This window comes from Biomphalaria glabrata, chromosome 17 (assembly GCF_947242115.1).
Source record: "Biomphalaria glabrata chromosome 17, xgBioGlab47.1, whole genome shotgun sequence".
In the NCBI taxonomy this organism is placed as follows: Eukaryota; Metazoa; Mollusca; class Gastropoda; family Planorbidae; genus Biomphalaria; species Biomphalaria glabrata.
The window spans coordinates 20823926-20846839 of record NC_074727.1 but is presented as its reverse complement, the minus strand read 5'-3'; the positions used below and the strand labels follow the sequence as shown (position 1 = coordinate 20846839).

At 33.0% G+C, this 22914-nt stretch overlaps 1 protein-coding gene across 10 annotated transcripts in view; it reads left to right on the top strand.

Annotated features, from left to right (window-relative positions):
- Positions 1-21222, top strand: part of LOC106056285 (uncharacterized) — a 176670-nt gene extending 155448 nt beyond the window's left edge. For 8 of the 10 annotated variants that reach the window (XM_013212958.2, XM_056015473.1, XM_056015475.1 and 5 more), the window contains 14 exons: positions 690-932; positions 1309-1511; positions 2352-3921; positions 4697-4889; positions 5988-6241; positions 7791-7901; positions 8706-8873; positions 9509-9785; positions 10358-10485; positions 11112-11356; positions 11974-12182; positions 13217-13381; positions 14111-14295; positions 15430-21222. In XM_013212958.2, the coding sequence (XP_013068412.2) occupies positions 690-932; positions 1309-1511; positions 2352-3921; positions 4697-4889; positions 5988-6241; positions 7791-7901; positions 8706-8873; positions 9509-9785; positions 10358-10485; positions 11112-11356; positions 11974-12182; positions 13217-13381; positions 14111-14295; positions 15430-15498 (4020 nt within the window). In that variant the 3' untranslated portion in view covers positions 15499-21222. The remainder of the gene's footprint in view (positions 1-689; positions 933-1308; positions 1512-2351; positions 3922-4696; positions 4890-5987; positions 6242-7790; positions 7902-8705; positions 8874-9508; positions 9786-10357; positions 10486-11111; positions 11357-11973; positions 12183-13216; positions 13382-14110; positions 14296-15429) is intronic. The other 2 variants (XM_013212955.2, XM_056015476.1) reach the window with 2 other exon arrangements.
- The last annotated feature ends 1692 nt before the right edge of the window (positions 21223-22914 follow it).

The following is a 22914-nucleotide window of genomic DNA, read 5'->3' as shown; positions in this document are numbered from 1 at the left end:
GCCATGCTCGTTTCATGACTTCAGGAGATCAATGAATACCACATAGGTCATAATATTAATATATCTGTAACCTAGATAAAGGTCTTAGTTATAAAAGTTTTCTTATTAATTCATATTTGTATATAATATATATATATAAAGAGTATTCTAAATTTGAATCTCTTCTTCCCTTAAAGTGAAATGACCCACTGGTCCACAAAAGATATTGAACCATGGTACACTGACCATGCTATAAGCATGAAAGATGAGAGTTTTTTCTATAAAACTTAATAATGTTAAGGACGCCAAATGGAACCTCACTGTTGCCAACTACATGTAAAAGAATTGATCTATAATTTTAACAATATCGAACCAAAAGTCATTTATTAAGAATAGTTAGCTGCGCACATATAAGTCCTCCATATTGACATTGTTGTGTGCTTCATAAAGAAGAGCTTAGAACATTGAATTCTCCAGTGCTAAAAAGTGCACAAAAATTATATCATATACTTTTAAAAAAACAAAGCTTATCAACACTTACTTTATTTCGTACACCAGATACACCAAAAAAGTGAGTTATTTATAGTTTTTCCACCATATGAAAATCTCCAATATAAAAATAAAAATGTCCTTAGATACTTTTAATATTGTGGGAGTTCGATGTGTTTCCTGTACTACAAAAAATGTTTTTCTTCTTTTTATCCTTGCAGCAGTTATTAGGGGAGGAAGGTCAGAAGAAATCTCAGAGTGAATCCTTAGAGGATAGGCTCAGGCTGAGTGACCAGAACAAAAGGTCAGGGGCTGCAGGGGCCTCAGGTGTTGCTGGCGCCGGCGCTGCCGGCTCCAAGAACCGTCGCCCCAGCAAAGGAGGTTGTGAACTGCTCAACCAGCTTTTGAATGAGCCTGACGATGATGATCAGACCAGGACAGGGATAACCACCTCAGCACCAGCTGTGAGTACATAATATTTTTACAGTTCATTAGCCAAGCTGACTTCTCTCTCTTTTTTTTTTGTTGCAATGGTATTGAGCTCAATTAAATAAATCTAAAATAGACATAGACATGTGGGGCTTAGCCTGATTATTTTGTTGTTAAAGCCTCTTCTCATCCCTCTCATCTCTCCTTGACCTTGACTAACAAAAAAATTAAAGATGTCCATGCTTAAAAACCAAAGAATGAATTTATTTCTATTGCCAATAGACAGCTAAAGAAGTTTTCTTTTCTTAATGCTATATTGAGATTATGTCATTCCCCATTAATATTGAAATTTGTAATCATACATAGAAGAGTGAACTGGTGACATTGTTTACATATCCCATTTTTTAACAGGAGAGCACATCCTTTGACCTTGACCCAGTGTCCAGATCTCGTCACCAGTCTGAGCAGCAGGAACCTCAGTCCACATCTCACCTGGCATCTCTTTCTGAGCCCACCACTCCATTGATCCAAGGGCGACAAGGTGCTCAGAAACGCCTGGGGTCCATCAATGACAACTTGAGGCCTTCTGGTGCAGATGACAAACACCTTGATGAGTGAGTCATAGATTTTTTTTTTATAAAGAACTCTTGACCTATAAATATGTTGACTATATTAAAACTTAGAAATATAAAAAAAAACAACCTAGAACAATAGAGGGTTATAATTTTAATCAAAGATCAATTGAAAGGGCAAGCATTAAGAAAATGGAACATTTTTATTTTAACAAGTAGCCTATCAATATAAAAAATGTGAACATTGGATTGGCCTACTGTAAAATAATTCAATTCTTAGCACTTGGGATCACAAACCCTTAAGTTTTTTGCTTTCTATACTTTCTCTTCTCCCTAGTTGTTCATGTTTTTTAAATGAATTTTATTATTATGAACATTTTAAACATTTTAAAAATATTATATAAAAATATGCTAACCAAAAAAAATGTAAAGTTTCCATATAGACTTTTTAAACTCAGGAACTTATTTTGTGATGATTCTAGTTTTTAACACAGACTAAATTATTAATCTCTCAGGTTAAAAACATTAAAATGGTTGATAAAATGATAAATTATAGTGGATATAATGTATATATATATAGGCAAATCTAAACATATATATATATATATATATATATATATATGTAATATTATATATATATTATTTTGATATTTATTATTATATTGATTATTTATTATATTTGAGAGTATTTGTAAAAATTAACCTGTTAATTAGACCTGCATTTATATATGATACTTTATTTAAAGATATTGTCCTAGTATTATTATTATCATCTTACTAGGATTTTAAATGTTATCAATTTCAATCTACCAAAATTTATTGTTAAATTGCATTTAATTTTTCTTGTTACTATTTCATTTGGTTTAATACATTGCCTTGCAGGCTGCTTCATGTACTTTGGGAAAAGGATGACAACCCACACAAGCAGCAACCCCTCTCACAGCAGCAGCTACCCAGTAGCAGCACCAACAATGGTAACAGCAAAAGACGAAAGCTGTCGCAGCCAGATGTAGACAGCAGTGATGGTGTGGGCATGGACCTGGAACCTGCCACTTCTTCCTCAGGGGGTCCTAATTCCCAGAGCAACCTTTCAAAGAAAAATGTTCTTCTGGCACAGCTGCTTAGCAAAAAGGCCAACAAGGAGACAGTGGTCAACACCCACATCTCCATCAACCCAACGGCTGTCCCACAGAGTCGATATCCCAGGAATCTCAGTGAGAAAATCATCACTATAAAAACCACAGAGGCCAGTGACTCTATTTCCAGTGGGTCGATCACCACTGGTGACTCTCTAGGCTCATCTAACGCTCAAGGCCCTGTGTTAGGTAAAGGTCGGTCAGCCAACAATTTGACCATAAGCACCAGCAGTATGCCAAATTTCCTGAACAGTAATTTCCCAGAGAATTTATCTCCTGTGACTGTGAACTCAATGACAAATATGGACATTGTTAGTGCAGATAGTCAGATTCAGAGTCTTCTTGAAGGGGATGATGCAATATTTGGCAGTGACTCTGTCATTACTGAGGACATCTCTAACATGGGGGCTGACTCTTCTTTAAATGACCCACTGCTGCAGCAGATACTTCAGCAGGCGGCAGACATGCAGGATGATCTTCAGAAAAATGCTATGAACAGTGTGACCCAGCAGCCTCAGCAGACAGTGCCAATGTCTCCAATGGGAATGGTCTCCTCATCCTCTGCCCTTGGTAACTACAGTCCACAATCTGTGACTTCTATTGCTCAAGCCCTTGGGTCATCCTTGCATTCCAGTCCTCAGAGTGGACAGTACAGTAATACTGGAATTGGAAATATCCAGGAAAAAAGACAGTACACTTCAGAACAGAAGCTGCAGCAACGCCTATTGCAGCAAAAACTTCAAATTCAGAAACAACGTCAGATTGAGAAGACTAACCTAATTATTCAGCAGCAGCAGCAGCAACTCCAACAGCTCCAGCAGCAGCAGCCATTCTTATCACCACCACAGCAACCAACCTCGACCACACTACTGCAACAATCGCAGCCCTCACCAATGATGGGTAACCCTCAGGCCTCACAGGTTAATTCCAACCTGCCACAGCAGATGAAGAGCCACCCTCAGCTGCAGCAGCAGCATCAGCAACTGCAGCAGCTTTTACAACAGCAGCAGATTCAACAGCAACAGCAGGTCCAGCAGCAAGTACCGCAGCAGCAGCAGTCAATGAACATTTCAGACATTGACATGAGCGACGAGTCCAGCCTCGTGGCCCAGCTTGAAGAGTTTATGAATGACAACTTCTTGTCCAGTATGAGCCAGAGTCAGCAGGGCCAGTCAACAGAGCAGGCCATAGCTGGCATCAAGCGACAGCTCATGGGAGATGATGACCCAATGGTGTCCCTACAACAGCAGCAGCAGTCTTCACAGAGTTTGAGAGGAGCTTTGGACAATTCATTAAGTAATAGGCAAACATTACAGGTAATTAATTACGTTGAATTTATAGATATTATACTATTACTAAATCTTTTTAAAATGTAGATGTCTCTCACATCCCTTTTTTGCATTGCACTAAAAATATAGTACCTCTATGCCCTTACAATGACAAGCACATGTCTTGCAGACTTAGATGGTTAGAGCTTACAGGTCTCAAGGCCTGTGGTTCAATTCAATTCTTAGGTCGTAACAATAGTTTTGGGTGGTTAGAATGTCTTAGTATTTTCAGAAGCTAATGATAACCCAATTTTTTGCCAGAATTCCTAGGTTAGGTGAAGAAATGACAGAATTCTCATTGTATGAAATAAAATATTTTATTCCTTCTAGTAGGAACCAAGAAAAGATAGCACATACACAATATATCAATACATTTCAATCCTAATTCACTGAGCATATTCACAGTAGTAAATTTGACATAGAGCTTAAAATGTATTAATTGAACAGACTGTTTTTTTTACTTTTTGTTTTTTCTTTTCTATTTAGTTGCATTGTTTGTTGGTTTTAGTGATAGCACTTTAAAATTTGTTTAAGCCACACTGTATTATGTGTTGGACTGAATGTTCATAGCATTGTAGAACTCAGTGCAACTAATGTGATGACAGCTAAAAAAAATAAATTATCTGAAAATAAACTTTTCAATTACAAAATAAAAACATAAATATTATTAAAGCTGAAGTAGAATAAGGAAGGTTTAGTTAAACAAAAAGAAAAAAAAAAGAAGCTGAATAAAAACACCTAAACTACACTACTGTTCCTACAGCTTGCCCAACAGCTTCAGGCTGGTCTTCAAGGTCAAAGCATGGGCAACATGTCTGGACAGAATATTATCCCAGGATACAACAGTAATGCCCAACAGCTAAAACAGAGTATGCAGGGGGCATTCAGCACCAAGATGCCTGGCATGCGTCCACAGCAGCCACCACAACAGCTTCAAGGCTTTAACCAGCCCAGGGGTGAGTACTCTCTTATTTTACTAGACTCAGTCATTAAAAATTCTGTCCTCTTATTGTATAAGTATATGTCATCAATATATGTCCATATTTTAATCTAGTCATTAAGATTATTTTGTCCTACATATAATAGATTATAATAGAATAGAATCTTTTAATAGAATTTTTCCTGTCAGATCAAAGATTAACTATTGAAGGGCCTCCCAACATATTAGTTATCCCTGAGAAAATCAGGCAGCCTTTTGTGTTGTACATGAATAAGCCCTGTATCTCATTTGATTATATGTTTTTTTATGTATTGTTCTCTGTTGTTTTTGTAGCCTACAGTTATTAAGTTACTTAAATAGTTTTGAACAAACTGGGTAACAGTAAAAACTCACTTCTGATAAATTCTATTGTTGTAAGTCAGTTTGCTAATATTTTTGCCATTGTTCATCATCAAAATATATCATTTTTCAAGATAACTGGAACATCAATGACTAAATCTCTAAATATCTTTCACCTTGGGTTATTGTCACGAGTCGAGTCTGTGACCTATTTCGACCAGTTTCTAGAAGCAAGGTCAAACCAGTGCAAGTGTCCAGCATAAACAAGTTAATTTTAGGTATCCAATCAAAGAAAGAGGTTAAGGGAAAAAAATAGCACACGTCAGCTTCTAGATGGTCAAAGCTACTAAAATAATTAGGGGAGAAGTTTCCATGATTCTGGAATGTACGATTAAGAAAGGTATAAATTAAGGGAAAGTCAGACGGGGTCCTCGCTTAGTTATCGCTTAAGTCCTCTCTTAGTAAAGGTTTAGTTAAGTTTTGTGATATTAGTGAGTCCATTTAATTAAAGTTTTATTAGTTGAAGTAATATTATCTGAAGTTATATTACTTGAAGTTGAAGTTATACTAAGTGAAGTTTCATGTATCTTAGTATCAAGTCAAGTTGTTATTGAATTGAGAAGTTAATTTTATGTGAAAGTTGAAGAAGTATTATTAAAGAAGTTTTGAAGAAAATACAAAGATGTTTCTTCACTTCATTGAGTTATCAAGTTTGATAATATAATCCCCAGCAAGTGTGATCGTCACAGTTATAATAAATAAAATTTTTATGTAGGACCTTTAGCTACTGCTCTTCAGACCAACACAGCACCACCTTTTCGTCCAACTGGCATGAACCAGTCGGCGTTAACAGTGCGCCAAAATATACTTCACCAACAACAGCATCGTCAGATGGGACGTCAGAAACAGATGGAGCGACAGAGGATGATGCAGCTGCAGCAACAACAACAGCAGCAGCAGCAGCAACAACAGCAACAACAGCAGCGCTTGCAAAATCTGCCTCAGCAGTTCAACCAAAGGTTTAATCAGGTCAGTGTTTCAGTTGAATGTCTTGAAGTGTGCTGTTTTAAACTCAAGGTTGAAATCATTTTGTTTTAAATCTTAAAAGCCTTAGTGAACTTTTAAGCTATCTAATCTCAGATTCATACTTGTGTTTATGCTGACAGAAACATAGAACTATGACCTTGTAGAAAACAGTTTATTGGAGTCCCAATTAAATGACACATTTTTCCTTTAATTGTTTTGCTAATTTCCAAAATGAAATAGTATGTTTACTTTGTGTGGGCCCTGGATCTTGCCAGGATTGAGGGTAACTTCACCTGAGCTTTGTGCTCGTCTGTCTATCACCTTGTAAGCCTTGCTCTAAATGTGGGAGACACTCTTTTGAATCTCAATAATTGGCTATTCAATGGGAAATAAAGTATCTATTCACATCATGTTGTGTTTCCAACTGCATGTCCAGTCTTCCTCCACTGTGTCAAACACTACATCAGAGCATATAATGATCTTACTATGTTGACTGTTTTATGATATTGATATTTCATCCTTTTGTTCATCAGTCTCCCCCTCCCCCCCTCAGTCTGCCCTGTCAAAATTCATTGATATATGTATTTCTATGGCTTGGTTTTATGTTGATGATTATACTACATGCATTATGTCAATGTGGTGTCAAATTACCATTTGAGCAATTTTTTTTTTTGTATTGTCATTTTAAAAAATAACTTGATATTTCTTAAGCCTATATATGTTTAAATAATATTGTCAGAATATGGTCATCAAAGATTTCTGTTTAGCAAACAGAGGAGATCCTTTTTTTTTTTTAATGAAAATTATAAACATTTGAGTTCCCCTTCTAAAGTGGATTACAAAGTTATATAAAACTTTAAAAAACAAAACATTATGGAGTTGAACTATAAGAAAGATAAACTCTGTAAAATCAGATAGGATATACTATTTATTCAGACCTATAAGTCTTCCTGTTTTAGGCATTAAAGTGGCAAAGGAAGTAACGTGGACTAACAAACTCTATTTAATCATAAAGACATTTTCCTACAAAATTTTTAGACCTACAAGCTATCTTCGGATTTAAACTGTTAAAGCAACTTATTTATATATATTATATATATTTATATGATTTTTAAATGGCTTCTGGTTTTGATTCATTTAAAAAAAAAATTAGCTACTAGTTGTTTAGTGGTAGATGTAAAGCCTAACAAAATTATATAGGTCTGTAATTATTTTGATCCATCTGGCTTATATAGAGTGTGCCAATATTCTTATAGTATCACTCCATGAAGTTAATTGTGTATCAGATTATGCTCATGTTAATTGTATAGTTGTTGACAAGTCCCCCCCCCCCCCTTATGTGTATTCATTTTATGTACGTGTTTGTGAAGTAGGGAAATAGTATAATGCACCAAAAAAAAAAAGACAACTAATCTCTGAGGGTTAGATATTTATGGAGGAAGTGTCAAGGGTGTTTATCAAAATTAGTTTTATTCTATATCATTCAAAACACATTTATTTTGCTGCTGTGAGTGCGTCAGTCTAACCCAGATTCTCCTTCAAACACAAACAGAGTGGGGTCCCCAATCTAGATGTCAGCGCCAGTGCACCTGCAGCATTCCCTGAAAATTTCAAGGAGTTGATGACTCAAGGTCACCCCCCTAATGTTACTTTACCTGTTCAGGTGTGTAGACTTTGTTTGGTACATCTTCTTTATTTAAGTAGCTAGACCAGGAAGCCTTGTTGGAGCCATTTCATACCTACACAAGAAAACACAGATATGTATACTCAACTCATAAGCACCATAACATTTAAAATCTACATATGCAACAATAGCAAAAAAAAACAACAACAACAAAAAACTAACAACCTTTTCCTCAATTACAAAAGTAAAGCTATTAAAACTTGTGTCACTATAGGTCAAATATACCAAAGGTTCAAATCTTTTTTTTTTATAAAAAAAAATACTATGTAAGAAGAAAATAATAAAAAAAAAAAGAAATACATCAAATCTATTTCAATCGCCCAATCATTTAGTTGTTTTGCTTCATTTGCTTTGTAAAAGCATGAGTGTGGATTTTTTTTTGTGCTAGATGTTTTATTTTTTTTTTATTGTTTCATTTTTTAAATTGATAAACATTTTTTTTTTACATGTATTCACCCCATATCACTTAGTTTGTTCAGCAGTTTATAGATTTATGGCTTTGTTATTACATTGAGACCAATGTGATTATTTTTATTTATTCAAGGGAATGTTATAAATAGTCTTTTTTTTTTTTTTAGAATACTTGTCCCTCTTTCTTTTTAAACATTATATTTAAGTTCTACATTTTGATTTATTATTTTAATGCTAGAAATAATTTTGATTTGTAGAAATGCATTTTACTTTGTAGTTTCCAATATTTGTTTCATAACATTTTTTTTCTCCCCTTTTTTATCTTCTGCTTTCTTCTGCTTGGTTGCCTCCCCCGCTTGGTTTGCCTGACAGAGAGGCCAGGGAATGCCAGGCCCCATGTCCCCACGTTTCACTCCTCAGGGTCCAGGCCCCTCACCTCAGCCCAGTCAGCTGTCACCTCATTTTTCACCTCAGTCCGGCAGTGGCGGAGTCTGGGGTATGAGGAATCAAGGGGTCGTGGATCCTCTGGGGTTGCAACAGGTAACACTATCATGCATCCACATCAACTCGACTCACCACTCATCAATTTTATCAATTTTTCTTTTGAACTCATTTTTTTCTGTTGACAGTTCTGTTTGGCAGTTCTTTAGAGCTGATTTGTCCATTTTCTTATGGTCTAAATCAAGCTAAAAAAAAAACAAACTATTTAAATAATGAACATTTACAAAGAGAACCTTGTGGCACTTGATTGTAATATTTCATTAAGATCTTCATTAAATTCCTTCTTTTTGTTTTAGAAAGGAAACACAAAAAATTAACTCATCAATGGTTTTGGGATGATAAACTGACCGCTGGTCAAGAGCACTTTGCTCAGAAGTCTACTTTGGCTCATTAAAGCTGCTCATTGTCAAGAGCAGTTTACCATGAAGTTTATATAATGGATGTGTATTTATGTCTCTCCATGACCAAAATATAGCTGTTTCTCTGTCCACTAATAAATGTTCAAAACCTTCATTTGGTCATTTGTAGTCCCAACAAAAATACCCAAGAGATAACAGAGTTTTCTCTATTGTTTTTCAGAATTATTTTTTTTTTGCAATAAAATAACTTCATGCTCTTAAAAATATACCAATTTCAAGATATAATGATTCTGATACATAACTTTATAATTTTAGGGAAACCAGTTTTCTCCAAACCTAAATCGTCAAAGGTCACTATCTGGAAACTCACTGCCCAGTCCAGTCACACAACAACAACAGACCACACAACAGCAGGCCCAAGTTCAGCAACCAAGAGACTCCCGCTTTCAATTTGCTGATAACGCCCAATTTGCCCAAGGTGGTAGTGGAGCCGGGAGTGCTGGAGGAGTATTCTCACCTCAACAGCAGCAGCAGCAAGGCCAGGTTCAAGGAATGTTCCAACAGAATCGTATGATTCAAAGAGTCTCTACAGGTATTCTAGTGAACATAGATCTTCTTTGCTATTATCTATTTAAATCTTTCACTGTTGACTGATTTGAAGGACACATTTATATTTTGATAGAGAAATGTCTTGTGGCTGTTAAAAGGTTAACAAAATACCATACAAAAATCTAAAAAATTTATTCGTTCATTTGTAATCCAAAACATAATTTTTTTTTTAATTTAAAAAAAATGGGCATATAATAATAAGGCAATTTTTTCAATACTGAAGGATGATGCCCTGTATTTTAGTTGGCAGACCCACCTGTGACCTACATGTTTTGTCACATTTGATGCAAAGAAAAAAATGTGCACAATAATAAGTTTTAAAATACCTACAGCTTGTAGATCTTGTAAATGTATATTATCTACCTGACATCTTTTGAAGAGAAAAATAAATATGTATAAAGAACTAGTTCAATATAGTAACCAGGACAACATAAGTTAAAAAGTAAAGGGGAATTTGTAGAGCTAATCTGCCAAAGACACTTGCTTAGTTTTCTTGTTGATTTTGAACAGTATAAAATTTGTATGCTTTACTTTTTTTTTTTTTTTTTTTGAAAGGTCGTGGCTCACCAAGGGCACCACAGAGCCCGTATGGAACTAGCCCACCTGACCCATTGCTTATCTCCCCTCAGTCTGTTCTCTCACCTAATGCTGGCATGAGACAATCCCAGCAGCCCTCAGTACAGGTAAGTTCAGGCTGGTTTTACTTTGTCTTTTCCTTTTTAGTTCCAGATGTGGACCCCTACAAGAAGACAATGGTGTCCTATATCATATCCATATGTACATTAATTAGTAGCAAATATTTTTCTGAAATTTACATTTACAGTGTACAATTTTAGTTTTACTTGTTAGTGTAAGCAACCAATTAGAATGAGGCAAATCTTGTTGTATTTGTGAAGGCAGAAATATAGTACTTGTAATTTTAATCTCATTTCCTTTATTGTCTTATGTTTAATTTGCAGATTTTGTTAAATATTAAAAAATTTGAGGGCCCACTATCCTAAATCTGGCACTGGCTCTCAGTCTTTGTATTGTATTGTTGCTGAGTGTTTTAGTAGTTTCTTTTTAAAACTAGCATATATTTCTTTGTTATGGATTAATGCTTGAGGTATTTATAATGTATTTATACCTATTAAAGCTCTCTTTTATAGATTTAGAGAATTAGCTTTAAATTGTAAACTAAAATATGTATCTGATCTTAAAGCTATTTTCTTGATTGGATAAGTTGTAAAAATCAAGATGTTATCTGGTAACTTCTATAATTTCTTAACATGTGTTTTTCTAGTATTTCAAAACTCATTTGATCCCACAGGTCAGTCCACAGTATAATCAAGTGCCAATATCTTCTGGGTTTGGTGGTCAGCAGGTCAACATGTCCAATGCACCAGTGCCTTTCCAAAGTGCTAGTGGGGCACCTTCATTCAGTAATAATTCCAGCATGGTTCAGTCCACAGCCAGTGGCCTCCATGAGTTCAGCAGTAATTCCAGCATGGCACAGTCCACAGCCAGTGGCCTTCATGAGTTCAACATGCATGTCATGGACATAAACTTAGAAAGGTCAGTATATAGATACTTCAGTACACATACTAGTTGAGCAGTTTGTCTCATTCTGTCTAGTTCAGAATATAATCAATTCTAGCTGTAATCAAAAATGAATTGAACACATTTTCTTTAATTGTAATAAAATTTAGCGCTTATGGCAAACTCTTTATGATATATAATGTGATTTTCACCAACTTAAAAAAGATATACTTAATTTTGTAAATTTGTTTAAAAGTGAAAACCAGATGGGATTAACTTAAAAAAATAAATAACAGAATTAAAAGTAGATATATTTTCTTTCTTTCTTTTTTTTTTTTTTTTTTTTTTTTAAGTTAAAATTTTACAACAAACTATGAAGAAAAAAAACCTTATCTTACCATTTTTTTTCTTTACTTAGGAGTTGAATATCACTTTTTTTGGACCTGAAATAGAAGTGATTGGATGAAGTTTAAATTTCTCTCTTACATTTATGAAATTAGTCCTAAACTTACAATTTGGTATTTTAAGTCCTTGGTAACACAACACCTCTGATCCATTTCTTCATAATTAACAATGTAATAGTTAGTAGCTTTGCTTTCACAGAATATTTGATATGTAACTTCTTTACAAGAAGAGTTTCATTGTACCCACAGCAACAAGTCTCTGTCTTCTGAGCTTGGACTGGGTGTGGCTGGATCCTCTACTTCTCAGTATGTCAAACAGGAGCTCAGGAACATTTGCAGTGCCAGGTCGGAGAAACAGCAACAGCAGCAGCAACAACAGCAGCAGCAACAGCAGCAGCTCCAGAACATTGACTTTGACAGCTCCTCCAGTGAACTGCCACCTGATATCCTAGAAACAAGTAAGTTTTTGTTTATGGAGGGTAAAACCTTAACCCATTAGCTCTTTCTGCAGTTGGAAACGTTTTCCCATTTTTATCCTAAACCATTGTAGAAAGTTTCTAAAATCAATATACTTGCTTTAAACTTTTTAAAAAAGATTTCTTCTAGTCTCATTGCAAGCGTGATTACACATTATTTTGGAGAATACCGATTTTTTAAAAATAAAATCAGGAATATTTTAAAATAATTTTTCAAATGAACAGGCCCATAGCCACAGTGTATAAGCCTCCGCGTGGGAAAATGGGTATTTTTAAAGCTTTTTTTTATATTCTTATGGTATTAAAAGTATATATTTTTTTAAACTAGACATATCATTGTATTTTTAAAGTTGTTTATTTGTTTATATGTATTAGATCTTAAATTTGATTATTATTTTTAAAAAATATTTTTTAGGATTTTTTTAAAATTTGGAGTTATCCCTCTTTGCTTAGGGCCTGGAGGGGTTTTTGTTAACCGGAAATAGAATCCATTGAGTTAAGAGCTGACTAAAATAAAAACTAAATCTTAGAACATAAATAAAATAGAAATAGATATACACACACTAGTACAAAATTATTATAAATCAATAAGTAAAAAACCCTTTTCAAGCCTTGTAATCTTTGGGGCAGATGATACAAAGATCTTCTGTTTCTGTTGCACACCTTTAATGAAGGTGTCATATGGCCATCACAATGATCAACTGCCTTAACTTTTACCCCAACAAATGTCTGGTAGCCATTCTAGTTGGATGGACTCAGGGGTGCCCTAAAATTCTTTCAAAATGCCAAGATTTGAATGAATCCGAGACCCCTTTGTTTGGAAGCCAAGCACCTTACCACTCAGCCACCATGACCCTTCTAATTCAATAAGTAAATCATAAATATTTCATAAATGTATCTATGCGTGTTACTTGTCTTTTAATTATTTCTTTACCCTCATTTTTTATTCTCACAATTATTTTTTATTTTTATTATTTATACAAATTGATTACAAAGCATACAATGATTTTTTCCAGTTAATGACATGTCAAAGGAGCATGGAGGCCCACTGGGTAATCCTCTGAGCAATCCAATGGGCAATCCCATGGATGAGCAGGATGTGGTCAATCAGTCTAGACGTGAGGCCAAGCAAAGGTACCAGCAGTTTAGGAAACTCTCCATGCAACAGGCAGCACCACCTGGTATGTCTGATTACTGGCAATGTCTGAAAATTATAATGAAATATTAAGTTATGATTGTACCACAGGCAAATTTTTTTTCTTTTTCATTTGTTTGAACTATGATGATTCAGCTGAGATCAACATATTTTTTCACATGGAAGAAACCTTTTGTCTGCTTTGAGGTCCATTAAATGTTAAAACTTTTGAAATAGTTAGATTTGGACTAGTGGTCACAAGCTAATTGAGATGCAAGCCATTGGAATCATTTTGTAGGTAGTGTAGTGCTTATTTCCATTACCCCTTTCCAGCAATGACAACTGTATGGAGCAGAGCTGGCAACCCTTAGGTAGCTTGCAGCAAACAGTGTTACAGAGGCAGGCTATGAGACTGTGAGGCCACTGAGCCCAAACTGTATCAGCTCTTGCTGTTCCTTTTGATAGATCAGCTGCATGGAGGGGGAGGGGGAAAACTGCTGTGTAGGCGACATCATTCTGACCATAGTTAATACCCAGGCATTCATTTCATTTCCATGAGATGATCTAGTTGTTTTGTGACTGAATGAGGCCTTAGAACTACATGGAATAGAAAAGAATTATTGAGAAGTTATGTTATAGTAAAAAAAAATAATTCTATTATGATCGTTGGCATTGATATCTCTTTTATCTAACATGATTTACTTTTGACAACTGATTTAGTACCTTGAGGCTTGGATATACATATTTACAGCTATCGGTTCTGTTCTTCATTTAGTGATTGACCCTACTGATGAAGCTCAGGTCAAGGCCACAAGTTTATTTAGAAACCAGCTCTTGACCCCTGTTCACAACACTTCACCAATGCCTTCATCCGGCAGTAACCAACAAATGCCCCAGTCCACTGGTGCTGCTAAAACTGATGGCTCATCACAGTTGAATATATTACAGTTGGAATCAAGGGTTGGTATTTAACCTTTTTTTTTTTACATTACCAATTATGATTTGAATTCACATAGAGCTGCAATTTCTTTCGCTAGGAGATAATGACAATTCTTTAACTTTTAACCTGTCACAATAATCTTTTAATTGTTCTAAATGAGAAATTGTTTAACTTCACCGGCCCTCAGTTTAATGAGTTAACATTTGTATACATCTTTTTAAAGAAGAATCGAAACAGGATTAGGTAAGACAAGAATTACGTAGAAAATAGATAATTTTTCATTGTCCTTATTTTTTAGGGTTGACTCATACAAATAAAACAATTTATACATTACATTTGGTGGTTAAGTGATAAAGTGCTTGGCTTCTGAATGAGGTGTCCTGGGTTCAAATTTGGGTGAAGACTGGGACATCTGAAATTAGTTGGAGAAAAGTAAAGGCAGTTGTTCATTGTGCTGGCCACATCATACCCCCTGCTAACTGTGGATCACAGAAACAGATGACCTTTGCAACATCTGCCCCATAGAGTGCAACATCTGATGGGGATACTTTAATTAAAAATTAAGATTTAATTTAAATCAATTCTCAAATATTTTTTTTCTTGTTTGAACTTTGATAGTCATAGAGGTGATACAGAAAGCTCATATCTAATTTATTTCCACTTCAGGTTAGGTTCTTGATTAAATACTAAAAAGTTTAATCTATCCTTACAAGTGGACTCAAAGCAAAGATTGTTTTAGTCTTTAAATCAAAACCCATGGACTTCATTTATTGTGTAATTTATGATTTTCATTACGTTTGATACAAAAATCCAAAGAAACTTTCAAAAAATATATAAAAAGCAAAAAAACAACAACATATCAATGCATGCTTCAAGTTACTAGATCTTTACATTTCTGGAAAACCTAGAGTTCCTTAAAATAATTTGTGTGTATGTGCTGTCCCTACAGTTTTATTATGCTGCAAACCTCAAAAAGAAGTTAACTTTTGGTAACCTGCCTTGGCTAACTACACACTTGCCTCTGTTAATCACATATTCTTAAAGGAGACCCATTCCTTTTTATTTTTTTATTTGGCATATGAGAACCGCCAATGCAAAAAAAGTTTCATTATAATTGTCTTAACATTTAATGTTTTTCTTTGTTCTTGTTCTAGACTCCCATTGATGACTTGAGACCCATTGACAACAAAAACAGTCTACTTTGTCAGCTTCTATCAGAATAAGAGCTTCTAGAATTCATTTCTCACCTAAGAATTCTTAAAGAAGGGCTCCAAGACCAATGCTCAAATCCAGTCTCATTGACATCTTCGTCTGTAGGCTCTCTCAGAGATGCCAACTCTAAAAACATTCATAGGTGACTAAAACAGTGCTGAAAGACATTCTTATAATCTTCAGAGTTAAGAAAAAAATGTGTGATTGATGGATATTCCTTAAATTAACCATGACCTAATGGGTCGGTGGAATTAAAAATGTTTTCCACTTAATGCAAGGTCAAATGCATGAACTTTCTTGCATATGGATACATGGATGCTCTACACTCATAGACATAAACAATTATGAATGAGTTTGTTTACATAACCATTGAACACATGGACAAAGAATCGGAAAAACGTATTACATTACCATAAACACATGGGCCCATAAAGGACTTTTCTTTCACACTCCCATGTGACTATTAAACATATCCAGAAAGCTCAGGGAAATTTCAATGAAGAAAACAAATGTATCATTAAAAGCCATAGGGCCAAAATGATGGCATAATGCATTCTTCTTATTTTTTTCTGTTAAAAATGTTTCCTTTTATCTGATGACTTGAAATGACAGTAATTAATATAATCTTCTATAATACTAACACTGATTCATGTGTTTTAACATAAAGATAATTATTATTAATATATTAATGTTCTTTTTTTCCATCTATTCAAAGTTGTGACATAAATTTGCCTTTTTCATTTTAAAGTTGGTAAGCATTTGGGAATGTGTAATGTTGACTTTCAATCTTATAGTTTTTATGCTATCAAGCAGTCTGATTTTACAGCAGTTAGTGATAGATCATCATTTTAAAATAAAATTAGAGAGATCCAATTTTCACTTCTTTCTTTCCTTATAGACTTCCAAAATGTCAATTTGTATACTAGTCTTCACTAGAAAAAACAAAACATTTTGTCTCCTATTTTATCCCTTTTGCACATAGTCAAACATTAAATTTAGGCAAATAAAGTATCTGATTTTCCAATCACAAAAAAAATGGATTAAAATTAGATGGACAAATATCAAACTCTGTAGATCTAGCAAGATAAGATATATAGACTGTGATTTATTTGTATTTACTCAACAGATTACATTACATAATACTCTCTACATATGTATGCTGTATAAACTCTTTATGTCTTATACTGAAAATTTGTTTATATACAATGATATGTTTTGTGAATAAAGTTGGAAATGTAGTATTAATGAAATTTTGTGTAAAATAACAAAATGCTGGCAGATAAAGAAAAATATATTCATTCATTTAAATGTATAAATTGTTAAGACATTAACATTTTTTTGTTTACTTTGATCAGTGTGTGATTGGAGTTGATGAAAACGTTGGGTGTCAGAGGTATATTTGTAATGTTGTCTTAAAGATTCACGGAACACTTTTATTATAACTTGGGTGCAGAATCATAAATTGCGCCCAAATATATATCTATATATATAGTGTGTATAAGTAGTGTACATGTTTTATTTTATTATTAATGGCTTCCTCTTGTGAGATGTATAACCTTAATTATTGTGTTTATGCTGTCAAATAGTGGAGATTTAAATGATAAATTTTTGAAGAATGCTGTGATATGTGGTCTTCTAAAACTTTCTGTCTAAATGAATTCAATAAAGTCTAGACAGAAATGTATACCTCCCCTTCCCCAAGATTTCTAGCAACTATCATCACAATTAAATGTCTTTTAAAAATCATTTTCTTTTAGTCCAACATTGCTAGTTTTTTTTTTTTTTTTTTTTTTAGAGCAAGAGTCACTGAAAAAAAAAAACCTTTGAAATAGCTCTACTGTATTATAGATGTTAAAGCATAATATAAAATTTGAAAATCTGTTTTCTTTTCAGAATTTCTTTTTTGCTGTACATGCTGATTTTATTTAGAACATTGAAGTTGTTTGGCTTATACATTTCATGCCTGCTGATTTGAATGTATTTGTATGAGCTAGTTGATTTGAATCTATCTGTAAGAGTAAATTGACATGATGAGCTTTTGAGGAGAGTTTATAATTTATTTTATGATCTTCTTCTCATAACACTTACATCGCTGACTTCTTATGCTCACCATAAATGTGCTACAATAAACTTTCTGCATCCTAATGAAACATGTTCATCATTTAGAACTCAATGTACATTTGATTATTTCATGTGTGAAAGATTTGTTGATATCCATTTTTACAAATGCTTCTTATGGAATATTTGAGATTTAAGAAACAAACGTAAGAATTCTATTGAATATATAAGAAAAGATTTGTTCAGAGATACACACTAAATGTGAAATATAATTTAGACAAAAGAGATTAATATTAATAGTGTAGAGTTTTAGAAATATAAAATAATCACAAAAGTAAATGGAAAAAAACAATGCCTCAGTTGTAAACAAAGTTATGTTCACAAACATGATACAATGTAGATGGAAGGTTTCTATATCATATAAAAGTTATCAAACATTGTATTCAAACAATAACTATTGACCATTTCAAAAATAATTAAAATTAATGATATTCAAACAAGCAACACCAGTCTTAAAACTAAAATACTGTCATTTTAAATGTTTCAATTCTCTATGGTGTAATGTAGATACAATCATATCTCTTTTTTTTTTAAACAATATGAAGACTAAGCAAAGTTAAACTTTATAGATGCAACAATGAATGCTTAGATAAAATCTAGACTTTCTCCATATCAATAGATCATTGTATACTTTAAACAAATCGAGTTCAATACAAAATGGAGATAGCATGATTTTGTTGAACTATTATCACCTTCTGCAAAATCTATCTTTTCTTTTATGACAGCTGCTATGTACATGTTCCTTTAATTAACAATTTGTGATATGCTTAAAAACAGTATTTTATTACAAGAAATTCTTCATATTTAATAACTAGGGCAACTTGTTATTTTTAAAAAGTCATTTCTTTAGTGATCAACTTTTTTTTTTCAATCTTATTCTGTACAGTAACAAAAACACAATTCTTAAAAAGGCCACTGAAATAAAAAATTTGGTTGGAAAATTGAAAAATTCTAAATGCCATTTTTTTTGCTTGAAATATATTTCTACAAAATTTTGAAATGATCCGTTGAATTAGATTTTTGAAGTAAAACTGAATGCAAGCTTATACGACTTGAGAAAAACCATGATTAAATCAAAACAAAAATTTTTTTTAGAATATTAAAAAAAAATAAAAAATGTTTACATTGCAAAATGAAAAAAAAGTTTAGAAGGGAAGGGAAATATAGATCTACATTGTTGATATAAGTACATATTCAATAGGCATAAAAAAATTCATATTTTCTCTATTAATACTCGAAAATGTCATTTTACCTTTTTCTTTCTCAAATAGACATTTATATATTCTTTTATTATTGACATTTGTAGAGATTAATTTATAAATAAAATAAAATACAAATAAAATCTTGGTCACACCCTGACATACAATTTGTCTAACTTTTGTATAATTTAAACTGTTTTTATGGACTAGAAACATATTGAAACAGTCATTTATAAATCATCCGTTAAAGAATTTAAATAAAAATCTTTATTTTTTTTAATCAGGATTAACTTCTCTGGGATGATTGTCTTGTGCCTTGTCTGTCTTGAATCTTGATGTTACAATTTTCTTATGAGAACAAGTTTTTTTTCTTTATGTGTAAAAATATTCAGTAAAATGAGATTCATTTCAAATAGTTAAAGAGTTTGAATCTTAGGAAATCTACTGTACATACTTAATTTTTTAATAGGAAAAAAAAAATGATTTAAATATCAAATGAAATTGGCATTGGTATTTAGCAATCATATTAAATTTATAACAGAAAAAATAATAGTTTTATTTAAGCATTGCATAATAAATCATCATTATCATAATCTTATTTACTATAAAGAAGTTTTATTTTCTTGCAAAGTTTTTACATCTTTGGTAGTGAGTTCTCATTTTTCCAGCCACAATCCAGTATTGTTTAAAAATGTTAAGTCTGATTTGTATCGCTGACTGTAAATAAGAATCCTATTTGAAAATAAAATATTGAATTAGTTAGTAAATAACTTTACAATGTTATAAACTTGCTTTTTTTTTGTTGTTGTTTCTATATGCCTTTAACAAATAAGAAAAATCCTCTACTTCTTTCAAGGATAGAAACACTTTTTTTATTCATAAAGTTACTAAAAATGTTTCTGAGTAATCTCCCTTTTTAAAATTCCATTAATCTTCTTACTTGAAATAATTTTGTCCTAATAAAAATTGAAACCTGGGGTTGTCATTAAAGAGTCACACTTTCACTATTTGATTATCAAAGCATTTGATTGACAATTCATTCATAATGTCTCACTAACTTGATGAAAATGTCTAACATTTGAAATGAATGTTTTGTTATTCTTTTCCTATCAGTATTCAAGGCAGAAGTAGTAAGTCACAAAGTTAGCAAGTACTAGTGTGTTAATAGTAAAAAAGGCAAACAAACAATATATAGATACCACAAGAATTGAGTCACAAGTACCAAATCTCAGCTTTCCTTTCTTTTCACTCTCATCTTTAGCCTGGATTAATTTACTTCATTAACTTTTACTGTCTTTGTACATCAGGTATATGTACGAATTTATCATGATTTTTACTTATTCATTCTAAAAAAACAAGATCACCTAAAACTGGGGAAAAAATGTTTTACATGCATTTGCAAAGAGATTTATAATTGTAACAGTTTGATACAAGAGGGAGGAATTTGCGACACTGTGGTGTAGATAGGTGATTCCTGTAAATATGATTTGACGTTAAGGATTGTGAGAATGTGAACAAGAGTGAAAGAGGTTTGTGAACAAATAGACACAGATTGATGAATGTAAATCTTCAATGGAATGTCAAAGTGTACAAAGACATACTTTGTTGGTGTATGATTTTATGATGGTAACATTTTGCTTAATGTTTTAAGTTTTTGTATTGGAAAACTTTTGGTTCATATTAGCATATGTAGTCATTTTGTTTTTATTTAGAATTGGGCTGTATACTATGTCATTATCACAGAATACATTGTGTGTGTGTGTGTGCTGTCAAAATACTAACCCATGACAAATGTTATAATTGTGATTCCAGTTCTTTTGGCGATAAATAAATGTGTTGTAGATGATACTTAAAATAAATGTGTTGTAGATAATACTTAAAATAAATGTGTTGTAGATAATACAGTACCTATTCGGATACTTTTGTCTTTTTTTTTAAAGTATAGATCTATGTTAATTTATATATTTTGATTGATTGAGTCAGGTCTGCCTTTACTAATACATAAGCTTTTTTTTTTCATCTTGATGGTCTGAACTTTGCTGGAGAATAAATAAGGCAGTACTGTTTCCTGCTAATCATCTGTATGGTTGCTCCCCCTCCCTTGCTAAATTATAAGTCATGTTGACTCTGGGGCTCTTTCTATTAGATCTATAGAACCACCTATTGTTTGATCATGGTTTGAACTTTTAGGTTAAATGTGTGAACTCTGACCTAACTAATGGAAGTAAAACGGCTAATGTAATATATTTGGCTCTGTGCGTGATTCTCTTTTGGTTATAACGTCTGCTCTGTGAATATTGTAGCATCACAATGAAAAATTCCACATGACTGTTATTACTTATTTTTGTCCATAATATTCTGTCTTCAATGTGTACAGCAGTCGTGACATTGTTTTTAATTCATCAACATACATTTTCATTGTTTTTGTTTGTTCATTTTTATTTTGGTTTGACTTTCCCTTAAAATCTGGCCAACTCAGCTGTAACTTGGTGGAGTGGTTGGTTAATATTGTTGTACTCAATTTGGGAAGGCAATAAAAAAAAAACTAACTTCATAAAATAAAACTTTGCTGATAGTTTTATTATTTTTAACTATAGTACTTTATAATATCATCACTCATAACTTTGTTCTGGCCAATCCTGAATGCCAGTGTGGACAGTTACTTCTAAATTTTCAACACCTTTGCTGGAGAGGACAAAAGTTTTTTTTTTGTTTAATATAAAGAGGCACAAGGTAATGTCCGTTGTAAATGCTTCATAGACTGGCTCAGGTGTCAGCATACAAGAGAACACCTGGCAGTAAATAACTTCTAAAAGAAACAGCTGGAGAACTCTAATTGTCATCATTAGAGCTGAGTCTATGTCTTTTTGGAACTCTAGGCCTAAGGAAGCTTGTCTCCATCTGCCTGTAAACATCTGTCTAGGAAAGATCTAAGCAGATGTAAATTATTACATCCCTATTACCAATGGCTCATATCCCAAGGTACTCGAATAACAAGCGAGGCCAATGGCTGACCACATCAGGGAAACTCCCACTCATTCCTTCTCTGTACCACATCAGCCAAGCATTTGTCTTCCATAAAAAAACAGTCCTTTGAGGAACGGTATGAAGTGGAAATTGATGTTTGTTGGGGATTTCTTCCATCCCTGCCAATGCAATGGACTCAGTCCTTAGGCACCCCAACAGGAGTTTTTTTTTGCTTCCCTATTGGCCTAATTGTCTTCTCTAACCACCGTTTCCACCCAAGCGGCACAGTGAGGTTGAAAAGCACTGCTGGGGCTGGAGAACTCTTACAAAAGCAGTGGGAAGCATACATTAAAGACCAAAATGAAAGCTAGCACCAAATACTGAAGATAGGGAAAAAAATGTGAACTTGAATTGATCCCCAGTTAGTCTGTATTGGATGTGGCAAAATATGTTGGTCTCATCTGGATCTGAAAATCACACTTTTCCTAAAACTTAATTAAATGCCAAACCTAAAAGTCAGCGAAAATACCATTCAAAATTTCTTTTAATTTAGGATAAATAATCTTAATTAGAAATCTAAAATAATAGTTGTTCAAATAACAATTAAAAAAAAAAAATTATTATGTCAAAACTTTAAAGCCATTGTCAGATAATGATTATTGTGTAAAAAAGCAAAAACTCAGAACAATCAAGCAACCCACCATGGCAAATATAATAATTGACTCAAGGGTTATCTTATCTTATATAATACAGACGTTACTTCAAAAAAAAAGATGATTACGTCCTACGCGTCATGCATTTAGTCATGCATATTAACCAATGACTTAAATTCTGCCAAGTCACTGGTTTTCCTGGCTAGCTCAGGCAACCCATTCCATGCTCTAATAGCACTAGGGAAAAAGGAGTATTTGTACAAATTTGTCCTAGCATATGGGATGAGGAATGTGCCTTTATCTTTGTGTCTTTCAGAGTATTTTATTAAATTTTGTTTTTGTATTTGAAGATTATGGTTCAGTGTTTTATGTATAATTGCTACTTTACTTTTGAGTCTTCTGTCCTGAAGGCTTTCTAAATTTAGTGATTTTACTAAAGGTGTTACTCTAGTCAAATGTGAATATTCGTTTGTTATGAATCTCACTGCTC